Source organism: Chinchilla lanigera, unplaced genomic scaffold, assembly GCF_000276665.1.
Source record: "Chinchilla lanigera isolate Chin_1 unplaced genomic scaffold, ChiLan1.0 scaffold00052, whole genome shotgun sequence".
Classification (NCBI taxonomy): domain Eukaryota; kingdom Metazoa; phylum Chordata; class Mammalia; order Rodentia; family Chinchillidae; genus Chinchilla; species Chinchilla lanigera.
This window is the reverse complement of record NW_004955453.1, coordinates 3,802,965-3,820,661: the sequence shown is the minus strand read 5'-3', so window position 1 is coordinate 3,820,661 and position 17,697 is coordinate 3,802,965. Positions and strand designations below refer to the sequence as shown.

The window sequence follows — 17,697 nt, the reverse complement described above, 5'->3', positions numbered from 1 at the left end:
ATAGAGAGAGAGAGAGAGAGAGAGAGAGAGAGAGAGAGGGAGAGATGGATATATTTCTTGTTTATTTATTATTTATTTCTTGTACATCTTGTTTATAGAGCCTCATTGTCTTCTTTTTGTATAGTACACCTTGTTTATATAGTACTATAATTTTTGCTTATTGTACAGTATAGTACTATAGTTTTGTGTTGTATTATACATTACAGTACATTTAAGAATTATGCAAATAAAGGCAAAGTTATCAAGTTGGAGTTTCCTTTGACCATTTCTTTGTTCTGAATATTGTAATGTACTGCTATATACAATTCCTCGTTTAGTGGCTAATTTGTTTATTGAACTAGCCATAGAAATGAAACTCAGTTATTAACCAAGGAATGTCTGTTTCTGTATTGGACAACACAGAGATATACAAAATTTCCATCATTACAGAAAGAACAGCACTATTACAGGTATTAAGAAAACCAAAGGGGGTGTTTTAGACAAGATTCTGCTCCCACCATGAAACTTTATATGAAATCACCAAATTCTTAGAGAGAAACAAATTAACAAAGCTAATTTAAGAAGAAATTTTAGGCCCTGGGATATAACCCAGTGACACAGTGCCTGCCTGGCAATTGCGAAGTCATGGGTTCTATTCCCAGTACCCTCTCCCCCAAAAGGAAGAAGTTTCAAAAACTGGAAGTATCTCATGTTAAAATGTTTCTGTTTTTCTTTCGATGACTTTGTCTGGCTTTGGTTTGGGGTAATACTGACCTCATGGAATGAATTCTTTCTATGTTCTAGAAGAGTTTTCTTTTAGTATTTGCTAGAATTTTCCAGTGAATCCATCTGATCCTGGACTTTCCTTTATTGGACCTTGTAAAATTGTTAATTTAGCTACTTTACTTATTATATATCTATTCATATTTTCTATTTCTTTTTACATTTTAGTAGCTTGTGTCTTTCTAGGAATTTGCCCATTTTATCTAAGTTATCAAATTAAAATAAAGATTTTCATTGTATGTCCTTATAATTTTTTTGTTTCTATAAGATTCAGAAAGATGTCCCCTCTTTATGTCCTGATCTGTGGTCACCCTATGGAGGTGGGATGGAGCCCTCCCAGTTCATAGGTAGGATGTCTATGTTGAAAACACTCCATATACCAAGAGAATTTGAGAGAAAATTTATTACTCACTGAAGAGTATAGGGGACAGTAGAATCATACAAGGAATCTGGTCTGGTTTGAGTGAAGTCCAGAGAGTGGTCAGGGCCTGTGTAATAATTAAGAGATCGGAGAGACTTCCTGTGTACCCTGGAAGTACAAAATTTGAATCTCCTGCTGGGCCACAGGCAGGGGTACACATGAACTTTCTTATCAGTTTATTTAGATGTGGGTCCAGTGGGGAAAGGAGAGAGGCAAGACTCAAATCATTGGTTAAACATCATAAATTTTAAAAAATGGAGTGAGTCTTTACAATTCCTGATTTTGGAATTGTTACGGTTGATACATTGTGTCAACTTGGGGAGTCTAGAGGTTTGGCTAAGGGACTCAGCAGTTCTGCATCTTGGGGTAAAAAGGACATGCCCTTACCCTTCTGGGATGTTGTTTATTGTGTTAATTTGAGAAGTTTAGAAGGTTAAGTGTGTGACTCAGAAGGGAGCCAGGGTGTTTCCTTTGTATTCATCCTAAGCCTATGCAAGAGGAGCGCATGCAGAGGGTGTGGGTGTAGAGGACCAGCCCCATCCTCCCAGTGCAGGTAGACTGCATAAAAAAAGGAATTGAGGGAGGATTGGCTGCTGGTTCTTCGGAGGAGCTCCAGTCTTCTCCTTTAGCTTGGTTGTCTCCTGGCTTCTGGTGCAGACTGTTGGGCTTCCGTCTGGACTTTTCAGCCTTCTGGTGTTGGCTCTCCGGCCTTCATCGTAGATTCTTCAGCATTCCGTCGCAGACCCATCAGCCTTTTGATATGGAATTGCACCGACACTGCAGCGAGCTCCAGGCCCGGGGCCGGGCTCTTCAGTCTCCACTGTGCAGACACCCTCTGCACCCTTCCTCATCCAACTCTGTAGCTGACCATTGTAAGCCAAACTTGTAATTCCTTGTATATTTGTTTATCTTGTATTATATCTGTTCCTCTAGTAAACCCTGACTGATACAGGAATGAAAAATTTTGTCTTCCTGTTTCTTTCATTTTAGATTAGATAATCTTGATTGATCTTGTTTCAATTCTGTTATTTCATTTGTAATCTCAAATCTGCTGTCACGCCTCTTCAGTGAATTTTTTAGCTCATTCTATCTTTCAACTTGAAATTTCCATTTTTAAGTAACTTGTCCCTCTTTCTTGACTTTGTTTGTTAAGTCATTGCCATCATACTTTTACTTACAAAATGGTTTCTTTTAATTTTCTGAACGTATTTATAATATCTACCCTAGTGTCTTTGTTGGCTAGCTTAAAAATTCAAACTCTTCCAGGGAGTTTCTATTGAAATTACTTTTTCTTCCTTACATTTCTTTGTCTATCTTATTGTTTTTGTTGAAAACTGGACATTTTTCATCATATATTCTGATTCCCTCTCTTCCCCAGAGTTGGAGGTATTTGTTTATATGGTTTGATGCTGTGGCTGGCCATGGAGTCTGTCTCTTGCAATGTGTGGCTGGTGATGTCTCTGCTAGTTTTCTTTCTTACTTTTATTTTTCAGCCTTTCAAGTTCCAGACAGTCAGCATATCCATGTCTGACTATCTGGAAGTTGGGTTCCAATTCCTTGGAGCAGTGAGGCTCCACCTTTTGTTCCTGGTTTTCATGAGATGACTTAGGGAATGCTTTGCAAAGTTCACTTAGTTTTCGCTTCTTCCCTGGGTCTTCCTTGATTCTGCAAGGCCTCACATTCCTCCCGTGATGGGTTGCTTTGTGGCTCTCTCATTTTTCTTTCCCTCTTGGAGTCTTAAGTGTGCATAGCCTTCCAGACCAGCAGGAAAAGGTCAGTTCTTCTCAAGGCCATTTTGCCTGTTTCCTTCCTTGGTTCACCGTGTGACATTTCTGCTTGGTCTGCTGACTCTTCTTGCAGACTCAGGTTAGCAGTGACATTGGCCTTCCTGATTGAGTTGGTGGTTTATTTAGCCCTTGGAATTACTATGGCTGTGAAAATGCCCAGGGTGTGGAATTCTCCTTGTGCTTTCCCAGTTTATGGTTGTTTTTGTTTTGGCTCCTCATGCTTCCCATTGGTATGCATTTATTAAAATTACTTTTGTCCCAAGTAGGCTGCATTAGTTTAAAAAATTGAGCACCTGTTATGCTCTGTGCATTGCAGTAGGTTTTGGGAATACAGGGGGTCTCAAAGACCCATTTGTGCAGATTTACTTTCTCAAGTCTAGGGCCTTTTTCCTGTTCCTTGTCGTGCCTCCCTTTTTGAACCATGTGACATGTTGACCATCACTGCCTGTTTATCTTAACCCCAGCCCAGTGCTTCAGAGTGCCTGGCTGTTCCAAGGTGGGACCCCCTCTTCCGAGCCAGTGGGCAGTGGGGCTGTGTGTCTGTGGCCCTCACTCCAGAAGTTAGTGAGGATTGGAAAATGCCTTGTGCTTCAGTGTGTTGGGAAGACGTGCTGAGACTTTCTCCAGGGTTGGTGGGCTTCACAACAATGTCAGGAAGGGAAGACAAAGTTGCCTGTTTGGTCATTTTCTGCTTAGCATCTTGTATCACTGAGGATCTTCCCAGTTAACTCCCAGGGCTCTGGTACCAAAAGTGAGGCTTAACCTCCTACTTGCTTATCTGGCTTATTCTTACCAACTCTGTTGCCTGGACCTGTGTTCTTTTCTCTTCTTTGCTACTTGTTTTGAACATAGCTTCGCTGATGACCCTTGGTGTGCTCGGTGCTTGCTGAAACCCACTCCTCTGTCCACGTAGGGAGTGGTCATTGAGTGCCTCTTTTGCCTTGAGCACAGTGGGAGTCCTGGAGGTTACAAGGGTGAACCATTTAAAAGAGCCTTATCTACGTGATCTGTGAGAGGATGAGGAGGAATCACAAACCTCGACATCTGCGCAAGGAGGGGAGGTTCAGATATTGCCGTCCTAGGGATGTTTGAGTCAAGATCTCTGTACCGTCACCTTTCTTGTCTGGCAGTGATTCTCCTTAGCTTTGGATTCGTCCTTGTTCTCAGTTCTGGCCTCCTTTTGGGGGTTTTTGGCAGTTTGCCCCCAGGCCTTCATCTTACCCAACATGGCTGCTGGTTGTGTGCTCACTCACTACAGGAGCAAACCCTGATTGTCCATCTTTGGAAGCTCTTTTTTACTTGTTTTCTTTTTTCATTTTTTGGAGGGGAGTGGGGACAGGGTGCTTTAAATCATTTATTTAACTGTAATGCCATAGATTGCCTTTCATTTATTTTCATATATCTTTCTCATGGTGACTTCAAGGCGCTCTCTTCAGTCAAGTGTATATGCATTTGAAATATCTGGCCAGTTGGGTATATACCTGGTGCATGATACCATGTATCTTTCAGCAAGAAAAACACTGAAAACCTGTTCTTACAATTCTGAGGACCTTTCTTCAGTTTTGAGCAGTGTTGGGTATTGAACCCATGGCCTAGAGCACCTTAGGCATTCACTAGGCCCTGAGTGGTAGAGCTGCATCCCCCGCTTATGCCAGGAACTCAAGAACGCGTGCTAGTAGCTCAGGCTGCTTCTGTTGGTTCTCACAAGTGTGCTTCTTTGGGCGGGGCAGGGTGGGCCTTCATTTGAATGCGGGCACCTTTCTCTGATTTCCTTCTTTTTTTGATCATTTTCCTTGATGTGTTCCAGGAAGCTGTCTCGCTCTTAGAGTGCAAAATATGCCTGATACCCACGTTAATTCTCTTGGTGAGGATCTTGCCCTTAGTTTCCTTGTTTACAACAGTACCAACAGCATTCTGGGCCACACTGTAGACTTCCAGTTTTGTCTTGGTAACATCTGTGTGGCATTCCTGTTTGAACAGTATCCATTCCCTTGATGTCTACATTGTTACCCTTTTTGTAGATTCACCTATATGTGACCAAAGTAATAGCCACATGTGTTCTAAAAGGTCTGGAGAATGTATACCAGATTCCTCTGCCTTCTGTTATGGTCTTTGTTTTGCCAAATTACTGTCAGATGAAACGTTTTTCTGGCTGAAAGGCTTTCCTTGTTTTCTTAGTACCTGACTCTGCTGTTTCTTTTTCTACATCTTTATTAGCTTCTTTGTCTTATTCTCCTTTGTGTTCCTAAAAGTTACCATAACTCTGATTTTGTTAAAATAGGCATATTGAGGATTTCTCTAGGGCCAGTGGGCCTACACAACAACTGTGTCGCTGAGAAGGAAAGATTGAGTGACCATCCCTTGTCCTGGTCCCTCCTCTGTCTTTTCTTGGTGGTATCATCCATTCTGGAAGACTTTGGGTTACCATCTTCATGCAGATGGATGGCTAAGTTCTCTCTGTAAGTTGCTCTCCACTTGCCAAGAATTTGGTGGATTGCTCCACGTGGAGGGATATAGTACCTAAAGTAGAATTCATCTCCTCTGTGACATAGTGATACTCCTGTCTCTCAGCCCCCTAGCTGGAAACCTATCCATTTGCCATGTGCCGGCTCCCTTCCCACCCTTCCTGGCTGCCAGGTGTGCCAGCCTGTGCTGTGGAACACTGGGCCAGGGGCTGCTGTTTCCCAGTGTCTGCTTGCACAAGTCCAGTTCAGGTCCTCCTTCCCCATCCCCTATGTGTCTCTCCTGAGACACAGCTGCTGCTAATCTCTCTCTACCTCCTTTGACTCTCAGTCCTGTACTAGGTTGATTTCAGAAACACAACTCTGCTTGGTTATTCTTCTCCTCTACTCATTTATGCTTCAGCAACTCCCTCGTGTCTTTAAAAAACCCAGTCTGTATTCTAAACCTTCCAACTTGTTCTAATCTCCCTGTCACTGCCTCCCTCCATGTAGGTGGGACTCCAGCCAAATGGACTTAACGTTGCAGGAATCTACCTGTGTTCTCTGTTTGCATCTCTGTTTTGGCTTGCTTTAGGCAGGAGTGTGCCTTTCTCAGATTCTTAGTTCTTCCTTAAAATCTTTCCAAAAGTTCTCTCACAAATCCAGATCGGAAGATAATTCTGCCCCCCCCATCATATGTATAATAAGGTGCTAATCACTTCCAAATTTATATTGTTATTTCAACATGAATTTTTAAGCCTAGTGACCTTTTATCCTTCATCATGCCCAGAGGATGAGTGCATTTCCGGATTAACCTTCTGTCATTTTGGACCCCTCTCTGCATTGTTCCCACTCCCTGCTGCTTCTCTGAGTCCATCTCTTGTGCTGCATCCTTGCAGCTGGATTGCTTATCTCTGAAGCACGTCATACATCACTAAATGGCCTGTTAGCTCTGTTGCTTCTCTTCTCTGGAGTTAGTGTTAATCTGCATTTAAAGAGAAATGGGATCATTTGCTGAAGGCTGCATGTGGGAAATTGGTGGGAGGGGAGGCTGTGGTGACATGTCCACTATCCAGGTGGAAGGCCAAGGGCTGAGACTGCAGCGTGCTGATCCAGGCAGCTGCCCTTGTATTCTTGAGAAGTGGCTGCCTGAACTTCTGATTAGACACCTCTCTGGGATGATGGCAGGTAGGAATAGGGGACTACAATATTGCCAGGTGTCAAAGCTTGTGAGCGACCTGGGGTTGTCTGCATAGTTCTGGGCATCAGGTTTGCTAATGAGTTGGGTTTTGTTGATGAACTCTCAGTAATTCACTCCAGTTATTTCATAGAGGTATCCCACCTGTCCAAGGTTAAACTTAAGTAAATGCCACAGCTTGAGCCCCACTTTAGCACCCATTAGAGCTTTTAGATGGTGGATTTTTATACTGTCTTTCAAAGCCACATTCCCTCCTATTTTCCCACATCTTAAGGTGAAGGGAACAGCATAGTTCCCTATTTTCCACTTCATTGCCCTGTTTGGGGAGAGGTTTAGTTGAAGCACCCCAGAGGAGCAACCTCGTATACCTGTGAGGGGAAAGGGCTCCAAAAGAAACCCAGCACAGATGGTGTGCTTGATGATCTGGCCAGGAGAGGGTGACACCAGAACTCAGGACAGCACCATGGGACCTTTGCCTCTGGGTGCGTCTGAGCACTAAGAATCTGACAGGACAGCAGGAGGCCATGGGTTAACTGCTGCTGCTGCTCACGGTCTCTCTTTGATTTCAGCTAGAGACACCTGAGCTGTCCAAGGCAGGAAGAACTCTGAGCTGAGAGTGGAGGCACCCCAGGTCTGAAGAGAAGAGGTGACCGTGGAACCAGCAATGAGCCATTCTGAGTACAGGCTGAACTCCCGGTCCCTGGGAACCCCCAAAGGTGGTGGTAAGAGGAAGATGGTGTCCGGAGGGTGAAACACAGGAAGAATGGGAGTGGAGGTGGAGGGCGGCTCTTGGGACTGGAGGGGACTGCAGTTCTTCTGGTGAAATGTTAAATTTTCTGCTGTGTTTTTTGTTCTAGAATTAGGTGTGGTTTCTCATTGTCTTAATTTACTGTTATATTGAGGGCAGCTGTTTAATTTCCTTTAGAAAAATGACAATCTTTTAATAATTTCTCTTTTTAAAAATTTTATAGCTATAAACAGCAAAACATACTGAACCCGTTATTCAGATTTTGTTCCATGCATGTTGTGCTTATTTAGAAGTCAAGTCTCATCTGTATATATTTTATTCATGTTTTCTTACCCATTTCTTTCTTTTTGTGATGATAATCATCATCAGATTGCATTCTCATTAGTTTTTATAAATAATGTTAATAATAATGATAATAACAAAAAAGGATAATACCTCCCATTTCATTTTATTATTATTACTATTTTTTTTTTTTTTTTTTTTTTTTTTTTTTTGAGACAGGGTCTCACTATGCAGTTCAGGCTGGCCTCGAGGTCACTTTGTAGCCCAGGCTGGTCTCGAACTCGCAATGATCCTCCTGCCTCAGCCTCCCGAGTGCTGGGATTACAGGCGTGTGCCACCATGCCCAGCTTCAATACCTCCCATTTTGAAAATGCAGAGATGTTTGAAGAAAGACCTGATAGCTGCCTTGTGTTTCTAGGTGTGTCCTCTGCGGTTGGCCCACATGGTGCTGGTGCTTCGCCAGGTGACAAAAAGTCAAAGAACAAGTCCATGCGAGGGAAGAAAAAGAGCATATTTGAAACCTACATGTCCAGGGAGGATGTTTCAGAAGGCTTGAAGAGAGGAACGTTAATCCAGGTGCTTAAAACCTACTGGCAAACTGCTCCTGCAGCAATCTACTGTTCCTTCAGCTCGTTTCCTGTTCTGCACTTATGTGCTTAGGGGTGATGATGTAACGAGTGCAGGGCTTGCTGCTTCCCAGGCTCCCGTATGTGTGGAACTTTGAATAGTACAGCTTGCCTGAGCACGTGGATCTGAATGGCCGAGAAGACTGGCTAAGGTTGCACGGAAACAGTAAACAGCCACAGACAATATTTGTTGTGTGCTTGATGGTTTACCAGATGTGTTCACAAGCTAGTAGGGTGCTTTGGCTGAGTCAGCGTTTCCTGAGCATCTCCTGTGAGCCAGGAAGAGTTACAGATAGGAGCGTGCCAGGGGTGCTTTTGCGAGGGACGGGATGAGATGCTCTGTGCTCAGAGAACGTCTGACTTAGATGAGCTGCAGCCCAGCAGGGGACAGTCATGTGAACAGATGGTTTGGGACAAAATGCTCAGATAGAAGGGTGACCAGGGTTTATGGGACAATGTTGGGGGGAAATTGTGAACTGAAGTTTGGAGAGGGCTCTTCTCAGAGATGCCACCTGGGCTGGGTCCTGCAAGGTGACCAGCATGGGCCTATTAGACAAGTGACACATGCTTGGGAGGGAGGGGTGGCGAGCTGGTGGGTGAACACACAGACAGATGGACTGTGGAGTGATGTGGAGTCAGGCAGCTTCGGTCTCCTTGGGCATAAAAGCCCAAGCAGGTAGTAGGTAAGGAGGCTGGAAAGGGAGCCAGGGCTGTGTATTCTTTGGACTAATTCTGTTTCACAACTCTTGGGTTAGTGTAGATGTACAGCCACATGGTTCTGTATGGGGCTTACCTGAAAGTGTTGACTGTGTCTCACTTTTTCCCATTCTGAAAGCCCAGTTTCTATATTTGTGTTGTTGGCTGAGGGTCCATCTGAAAATAGATACTGTCATCTCTTCTGTTTTATCACCTATCTTTGTGTGGGGCAAGTGCATTCTTGATTGACCTAGACTTGAGTAGAAAACTGATTTTTAACAAAGGAATTGATTTTTTTGATTCTAGGAATCCCACTGCCTTTTTAATAAAAAGCTTTGCTTGGATTTCTTCAACAAGGCCCCTTTTTGGAGAGGGGGAGTTGTACTTGGAGATTGTTTTCTTCATTAGTCTGTTCATTTGCTCTTTGCTGCTCAGCCGGGTCCTGAGCTCCATCTTCCTGCAGTGTCCTGGCCCTCCTGGCTTCTGGCACGAGGCCCTGTTGTGTCGTTCTTGCACCTATCTCTTGTCGTCCTCTGAGGATGCTCTGCCCCGTTCACCCTGAGCTTGTAGACTTTGCGTCTACACTGTGACCCGGGACTCCTCTGTGACGCTGTCTTTGCTGTTCCTGGTGCTGGGAACACCCTCTCACACGCCTTGATGTGACTGTGCTCACCTTTTCAGTCTCTACCTGAAGGCCCCACACTGGTTCACACAGAGCCAGCTTCTCCCCGTTTCATGAAGCAGCCTTTTCACTTACACTTTAAACCCATTACCATTTCTTCCTTTTCTCTTTCTCCAAGTAAACCCTTCATTTCCTGATGGCAGGGTCATGTCTTATTCCACAAGTTAGCCCAGTGCCTGGCATTTGACTGATGCTCAGTAAATTTATGTTGAATAAATAATTATTTATGATTGGGCCAAATAAAGATCAAAATACTGTATTTTGAAGAAGAGTAAAGAGAACCTTAGTTATAACTTGAATGAGAAATAGCTTAGAATTTTGTTACAGAATTATACAAAGATAGGGGGAGAATAATATTGCAAAATTGGTATTCATTTTTGCTCTGTTCATTTTTACCTTTGAAGTGATTTTTTTTGCTGATATTAAAACAAAACAAAACAAAGCAAAAATGTCAACAATACAACAACTCTCATTCCCAAGAGTTTGTGATTCTTCTTGGCCTGTGACATCATGAGACTCTGTTGGCTACACATGGGAACAGTTGTTCTTTGCAGATGGGGAGAGGAATAGGTTCCAGATATGAGGTCACTGTGTGAACTCTACACACTGTAAATAAGATTTTCATAGGCAGAGAAACACAGTCCATCTGCTTGCTGTGCGTGGGCCTCGCTGGGGATGGTACAAAGCCAGACAAGAAAGGCAGCGTTAGTGCTGCTGGAGAAAGTTAAGTGATCAGATACACTTCCGACTGTGTATATCATGACGTTCTTTTTTACTCACCAGCTGGAGAAAAAAGGTTTTATTGAGAGAGACTAGGGAGTTTTTAAAATAGGAGTAGAATAATATTTTTATACCTTGACCAGCAATTTGACATTTCACTCTTTTGCCCTGTGTAGAGAAGAGGAGATCACCGTGACCAAGAAATCTCATTTCTGTGTTTGAAATTGACCAATAGGAACACATGATCAGGTACATGCAGGTTTTTGTTTTTGTTTTTTGGTTTCTGAGACAGGCTCTTACTATCTAGTTCACACTGATCTTGAACTCACTGTGTAGTATAGGCTGGTCTTGAACTCATGGCAATCCTGCATCAGTCTCCCGGGGACTGGGATTATAGGTGTGTGCCACCACGTCTGGCCATGCAATTTTGAAGTGTTTTTAATGCACAGATTCTCTCATCAAAGAGCATGTGTCATTTCTTTTCTATGGGTGCAGTGTTAAGGTTGTTATAGGAGATATTGGGAGAGCTAGTGGGTGATAGGCATGCTTGGAAGGGGTTCCGGTTTGGGTTCATGACCAAGGTGATATATATGAAGATGGTAGAATTAGCTGTATGTATGAAGATGGTAGAATTTCAGATCTGGATGAATCTTTGGCTAACGGAAGTTCAGGCTGAGCCTGCAGAGCTGCCTGAGGTGCCATGTCAGAGTTTCTCCTGGAAGAGAATATTGGTGTGATGGTGTTATTGGACTTCTGAGAAAATCCTGGTCTAGGAAGACAGAGGATAGGATGGGCTGGTTTCTAGGACCTTTCCCCTTTGTTAAGAGTGAAATCAGCTGGAGAATACTGGGTGTGAATTCAAGATGAAAAGAGTAGAGGTGGCATTATAGTAGAATGCCTGTTTCTTCTGAAGGGAGAGGTAGTATTCAGTACCAGGAGCAATGGGAAAACTTCAACTCTGCAGACATTAATTAATTGATTAACTTGAGCGAACTTCTCGACAGCCTAAAATGCCAAGCATGTACACCAGTGACGAAGATAAAAAGTCACTGGAGATATAGGAAAATTAATCCAGCAGAGATTACAGACTGTGATCCTTTCTGTTAGGGAAACCCAGACGGGAGAGAATAGTCAGGAAGGCCTCTGTGAGGGTGGTTTTCCACGTTAAGATCCGGTGGCCGGGCATGAGTCAGACATTTTAAGCCTTACGAAAAGATGCAGGCAGACCCACACACTTGGAAAAAATTTTAGCTGATTGTCTCTCAGACAAAGGGCTTCTATCTAGAACATATAAAGAATTAAAAAATATCAGCCCCCCAAATTCAAAGACCCAATCCAAAAATGGGCAGCTGAGATGAATACACACTTCTCAGACAAGGAGATAAAAATGGCAAACAAATATATGAGAAAATGTTCAACATCATTAGTCATTCGAGAAATGCAAATTAAAACAACACTGAGATTCCACCTTACCCCAGTAAGAATGGCTAGCATTAAGAAATCAACCAATAACAAATGCTGGCAAGGCTATGGAGAAATAGGAACCCTTCTCCACTGCTGGTGGCAATGCAGACTGGTGAAACCACTGTGGAAATCAGTTTGGAGATTCCTCAGAAAACTAGGTCTAGAGGTCCCATTCAACCCAGCTATCCTCCTGCTGGGTATTTTCCCAGAAGATCTAAAAACATCATATCACAGTGATCTATGTGCACCTATGTTCATAGCAGCACAATTTGTAATTGCTAAGTTGTGGAAGCAACCCAAATGTCCATCCACTGAGGACTGCATAAGAAAATTGTGGTACTTTTATATAACGGAATATTACTCAGCTATAAAGAAAGATAAACTCGAGGCTTTTATAGGTAAATGGTCACAACTAGAGACCATACTCATAAGTGAAATAAATCAGACATACATGTGCAAGCACCACATTGTTTCACTAGTGTAAAACCTGAAAGCGTTAATTTAAACTAGGAGATATGATAGACATTGTGAAATGATAGGAAAACACTCAAGGGGAAAGGGCAGTTGGGATGTGGGAAAAGAGAAGGGAAAGAAGGAGAAATTTTGTATGTATGTATATACAGGATAGTTAACATAGTTGTTCTACTGTCTTCTATTTTTTTGCTGAAAGAAACTGTCAATGAGTCCTTGATTGATCAATATTGCGTGTCTCTGTCTGTATTCATGAGAAACCACTTTGAAAATATCAGTATGTAATACAACAAGCATTGTTAATTTCCTACCACTTTGTTTGTAACTCTGTACTGTTCTTTTGCTATTTTGTAAAAGGTTGTCTGTCTGTTACTGTTTTCCTCCTTTTATTTTTAAAATAATAAAAAAAAGATGCAGGCAGAGAGATTGTGATGGAAGACAGCAAGCAGAAGAGGGCTTGGGGTTTTGAGGAGCGAAGAGGAAGCCTGTTGGAACGTATGTGGACAGAGGGAATTATAACTGCAGAGTTAGGCAGCAGCCCATGCAGGGTCTCTTGGCTGTGCTGGAGAATTGGATTTTATTCAGAGAACACTTTTATTCAGGGAAGTCACTGAATGGCATTAGCATCCTGCACACAGACCTGTTTCATGTCTTAAAACACCTGCGTGGCTATTGTGGGATAGAGAAAGTAGAGTGGAAGCTGGAAGACTGCTTAGGAAGCCATCAGAGTAAAGCAGGCGAGAACGTACAGGGATGCAGGCAGGGACAGTGGCAGTGAGGACAGGGAGAAGTGGGTGGACTTGGAGCGCAAGCTGACACAACATACTGACAGATTAGATGTGGAAGGGGAGGAAGGGGAGGAATCTAGGATGACTCCCAAGTGTTTAAATGCAGCAGTTGGATGTTGCCATAACTAAGACGGGGAGACTGAGGATTGGAACGTGGCGCTGACTGTGGGAGACTAGGAGAGTGGGTAGCACACATGAGTGAAGAGGCCCTGGTGGCAGCTATGGCAGCAGGGTGGCGTCTGCCGTGGCTGAGAGCCGTGGAGACCGAGGGGCTTGCTGTGTGGCAGTGCACCACTTACTCGCCCGGTGAGCGCCCCAGTTTTCTTGTCTGCTGGAATATGACAATAGTGTAGTATAATATACTTGTTGTGAGGGTTAAGTTAGTTCACAGATACAAAGCTCTGTGTGCACTGTGTGGCCTGTGCTGCACCTATGTAAGTGGTCCTTGAGATCGTTTTTTATTGCTGTCAGAGGGGCGTCTGTTCTCCAGCTCAGGTCTTTGCTGCTATGTGCACATAGCTGTCCACAGCTGCTAGAGCTTACAATTTTTTTCAAGAAAATACATATTTTTTTATGTGTGAAATTCCTCAGTTTAAGCATTCTCAAACATCCTATAAGCCAAATAAAACATGTTTGTGATTGCCAACTTGGACTAATTAGCCCAGTTATGTGGTATTTTTCTACAGTACCATTCAGCTCTGCAAGTGTAGGCGGGAGAAGGCAGATAGTGGGGGCGAGTGGAGACGGGGGCTTTTTGGGTTGAGGAGAAAGAGGAAGAAGCCCAGAACCCGAGGTCTGGGAGGTGAGAGGAATGGCAGGCCATGGCATCTGCGGAGCCATGGGAGGGAGTACACTGAGGGAGAGGACAATGGGTAGTAAAATGTGGTCTGGGCTGTGGCTTGGCCGTCTTGGTGAAAGTGAAGAATTGTTGAAGTGGCGTTTCCACAGCGAGTTGGAAGGACAGAAGAGTGTCATCAGAAAGGCTGATGTTTGGCTTTTTGTGTTTGGAAGTAGTGTAACTAGTGCTGATGATAAGGGACAAACGGTGGACATGGCTGGTGGGAGGAGAACGTGGTTGTAGCGACGGTTTGGGGTGGCCTCATTGTTGGCATAGGCAGGAAATCTCAAAGGAGTTCAGGATTGGGGGGCGTTGTCTGTGAGCTCTGAGCCAAAACATTAGTGAATTAGGGCAGTGAGCAGAAAGTTTGAAGATGACAGCATCAAGGAATATAGCGGGAGCTAATGACAAAACCTCTAGGATTTGGAATTTTTGAAAGAAAATGGAGGGAAAAAAATTAAAGGCATGATTGGGAAGCAAGGAGCAGACAGTTTTCCCCCAGCCCCGGGGATCCATGAGTGTGAGAGAAACAGAGTCCCTTGAGAGCACCCTAGGGAAGCCATAAGCTGGGGACGGGCAGGCTTTGGTTTGGCAAGGAGTTGCAGGAGCAGTCTGAGCTAGAAGAGCCAGACTCCCCACCAGTCAGGTTCCTGGCACAGGAGAGGGTTAGGAAGGAGAGACAGGGGCTCAGGTGAGGCGCAGGGCTGGCTAGAAAGCAGGAAGGCAAAGCACCTGTGGGAGTCTGCTCCAGCTGCTCGGTCATCTCTCTCTGCAGGCCCTCTTGGCAGCTTCTCCATCAGGCCAGGCCATCGGGTGGCCCTAGTCTGCTGCAGGCCTTGCTGTTGGAGCTTCTTTCTTAGTATGACTGTGTTCTCCAGGGTCTCTTCCTGAGGTCCAGTTCTTTTTTTTTTGTCTCTTTGAGACAGGGTCTCGCTATGCAGTTCAGGCTGGCCTTGAGCCCATTTTGTAGCCCAGGCTGGTCTCAAACTTGCAATGACCCTCCTGCCCCACCCTCCCAAGTGCTGGGATTATGGGTGTATACCACCATGCCCAGCTGGTGCAGTTGTTAAGAGTTGTGCTCCTATCAAATTTACAAATGCTGTTCCAGAACAAAGCTTCTATCCTTTTTTGTATGCTTTTCTGTATTGGGAAGTTTGGGATAGAAAATCAAGAATACAATCTTTCATATGCTTTGAATGTCTTTTTCTTTTAGAGCCTAGAAGCAGCCTTGGGCTGCTTGGGCCCATAATTGGCTTCTGAATTCTCTGTAACTAAAGGCACATTCAAAGCAGGAACATTTTCATCTCAGTACTTTTTTATGTGCTAACCATTTACTGAACCAGAAAGGATGATGGGAGAATAAAAATTTAAAAAAAAAAAGAACTGCCTAGACCTAGAAAGTGAAATTGTGGAAAAGGTCATTTCAGTGAATCTACTTTCGTTGTTTGGGGTGTCTTCTCCTCCCTAGACTGAGCCATGAGAGGGTAGAGCCCGTCTGTTACTCTCATTGTGCTCCAGCCACCAAGAGGGGTGCCTTTCGTCCTAGTCATTAGGAAATACTTGTTGACTGGATGAATATTTATGATCAGTGTAAATCTCCCCCTTTCCCAGGCAGCTCCAGCTGTGCTAGAAGTGAACCTGCTTCAGCACTGTTTACACAGAGGCCCCAAGGTCCTGCCCTCCTTGTTAGCCCTGCGCCATGGTGGCCTTCTCACTCACCTCTACTATCCTCCTTTCTGATTTCCCTGCAGGGTTTGCTGTTCCCTAAGGACAAGGTCAGGTGCCATCTCTAAAGCCTGTCCTAGCCCCTAACTGAAAGTAAGCTGCATTGTACCTTGATGGCATTCTGCAGAAGGACTAAGCTTAGTTATCATTTTGCCTGTGACCTTGTCTATCTCCTGGCCTTTGACTATAGCCAGTACTTGATAAATAACTAGCGACTGGATGGTCATTTCCAGTAGTGTACCTGGAATGGACATTTGTAATTTAACCATGGTATAGTGGTGAAAGAACTAAATTATTTTCTGCTTAATTTTATGCCTTCACCTATTTTGTTAATTATGTATCTTTGAGTCATTTGCTTTAGGAGGAGAAGTTATTTTAAACACTTTCTCAAGTTATCTGTTGAGTCTGGCTGTTAGCAAAATAACTGCTTCCATCCATGTGTTCCAGTGGGCTGTGAGTGCAGCTGGAACCTGGGAGGGTTACAGCTTCCTGCAAAGGCCTGAAACTCTGAACTGCTATTGAAGAGTACTCCCACATGCACCCCTGTGCATAAATAGAAGCGGACCCTGATTTGGCACTGCAATAACATGAAGTCAAAAGCAAACTGGGTGGCCTGGCTGTTGGAGCCAGCGTTCCTTTTGCACTAAGAGCTGGTTGTGGACCATTTTGAATTATTGACTCATTCAGCTCCGCAGAGGGGCCTGAGTAAAACTTATGCTTCCCCTTCCTTGAGCCTAAGTTACAGGTTGGAAATCAACTTGTATCAATGCAAATTGCCACAGAAACAAGCAGTTTTGCAAAGATCTTAAAAGGGAAAGAATAAAAAGATTATTTTGTAGCGAGGCATAATAACCACATAACCTGTTCTTAGAGTGAGGGTTTCAATGAGAAGACCAGCATATAGGTGCCAGTTCCCCGCTCTGTGTGGCTCTGTTGTTTCTCACTTTGGTGAATTCACAGCGAGGTGCCAGTCCCAGCGTGGAGTTTCAGTGGAACCTGGTGTTACACACACAACGTAGGCCAGGTTCCATGCATTTAACGAGTATTTCTCATACCTCTAACTTGTTTTCTACATCAAATTATTTAAATAACTTTTTATTGGGGAGTAACATACATATGGAAAAATCATAAATATACAGGTAATTAGATTCTCACAGATGTTATTTTTTGTTTTAAAGGGTGTGCTGAGAATTAATCCAAAGAAGTTTCATGAAGCCTTTATTCCTTCCCCGGTAAGTTCAATAACTTCATAATAAACTTAACGTCACATTTGATTTTTTAGATGTGCTCTGAAACTGAAATCATACATGCTAACTGAAAAGCAGCACCCTGTGCTGCTAAAACAAAATTGAGGGTGGGCAGAGATTTGTTTCAGACGGTTCACCACGCTTCTTGCCAGTCTTAAAATCACAGCAGATGAGAGGACCTGCGTTTGTTTCGAGGCTGCAAAGCAGCTGGACCCGGGCGGACTACCCGCCAGCTCGTGTAATTGGATGCCTTTGGTTTATAGCTTAAAAGGATTTATGGTTTTTTTCCACTGATTTAAGTTAATCTTTCCTAAACCAGTACGCTATCTACTTTCGATCTACTACATGAGCTAATCTGAACATTTGTCCAAAAATAACACGTAATGCTTTTTTTTGGTTGGAGTTTCTCACTTTGCTTTTGTGCAGGTGATGGGTTGGTGGGAGTCTACAGACCCTTTCTTCCATTCATGAGCCATGTTAGGAGGTTCTTTCCAGTTAGAGCAAGTTCTCACTGAGGCAGAGTTGAGTTAGTAACAGGTCTTTGGACAGGCTTGATAGTGAGATAGTGCTGGGAGAGCAGTATTTTTCAGTTTCTGGCTTAACTTTTCCAGAATGCTGTACGGAAAGCTATAGAATTATATATTTTTCACAGTGGAAGAGACCATATGGATAAACTTCTGCTTACAGATGAGTAAATGGAATACCCCATTTCAGTTAGCATATTTCATGTGTGAAATGACAAGTGTGATGAGAGTGTAAGTGCGGTCATTTGTTTCATAAGTGATACTATGATTGTTGTTA

The 17,697-nt window shown here is 43.6% G+C and overlaps 1 protein-coding gene across 6 annotated transcripts in view; it reads left to right on the top strand.

The window, feature by feature from the left end:
• Dis3l2 (DIS3 like 3'-5' exoribonuclease 2) overlaps positions 1–17,697 on the top strand; it is a 292,479-nt gene that overhangs the window by 30,561 nt on the left and 244,221 nt on the right. For 5 of the 6 annotated variants that reach the window (XM_005395381.2, XM_005395382.2, XM_005395383.2 and 2 more), the window contains 3 exons: positions 7,179–7,331; positions 8,058–8,215; positions 16,828–16,881. In XM_005395381.2, coding sequence (XP_005395438.1) covers positions 7,274–7,331; positions 8,058–8,215; positions 16,828–16,881 — 270 coding nt within the window. In that variant the 5' untranslated portion in view covers positions 7,179–7,273. The remainder of the gene's footprint in view (positions 1–7,178; positions 7,332–8,057; positions 8,216–16,827; positions 16,882–17,697) is intronic. The other variant, XM_005395384.2, reaches the window with a different exon arrangement.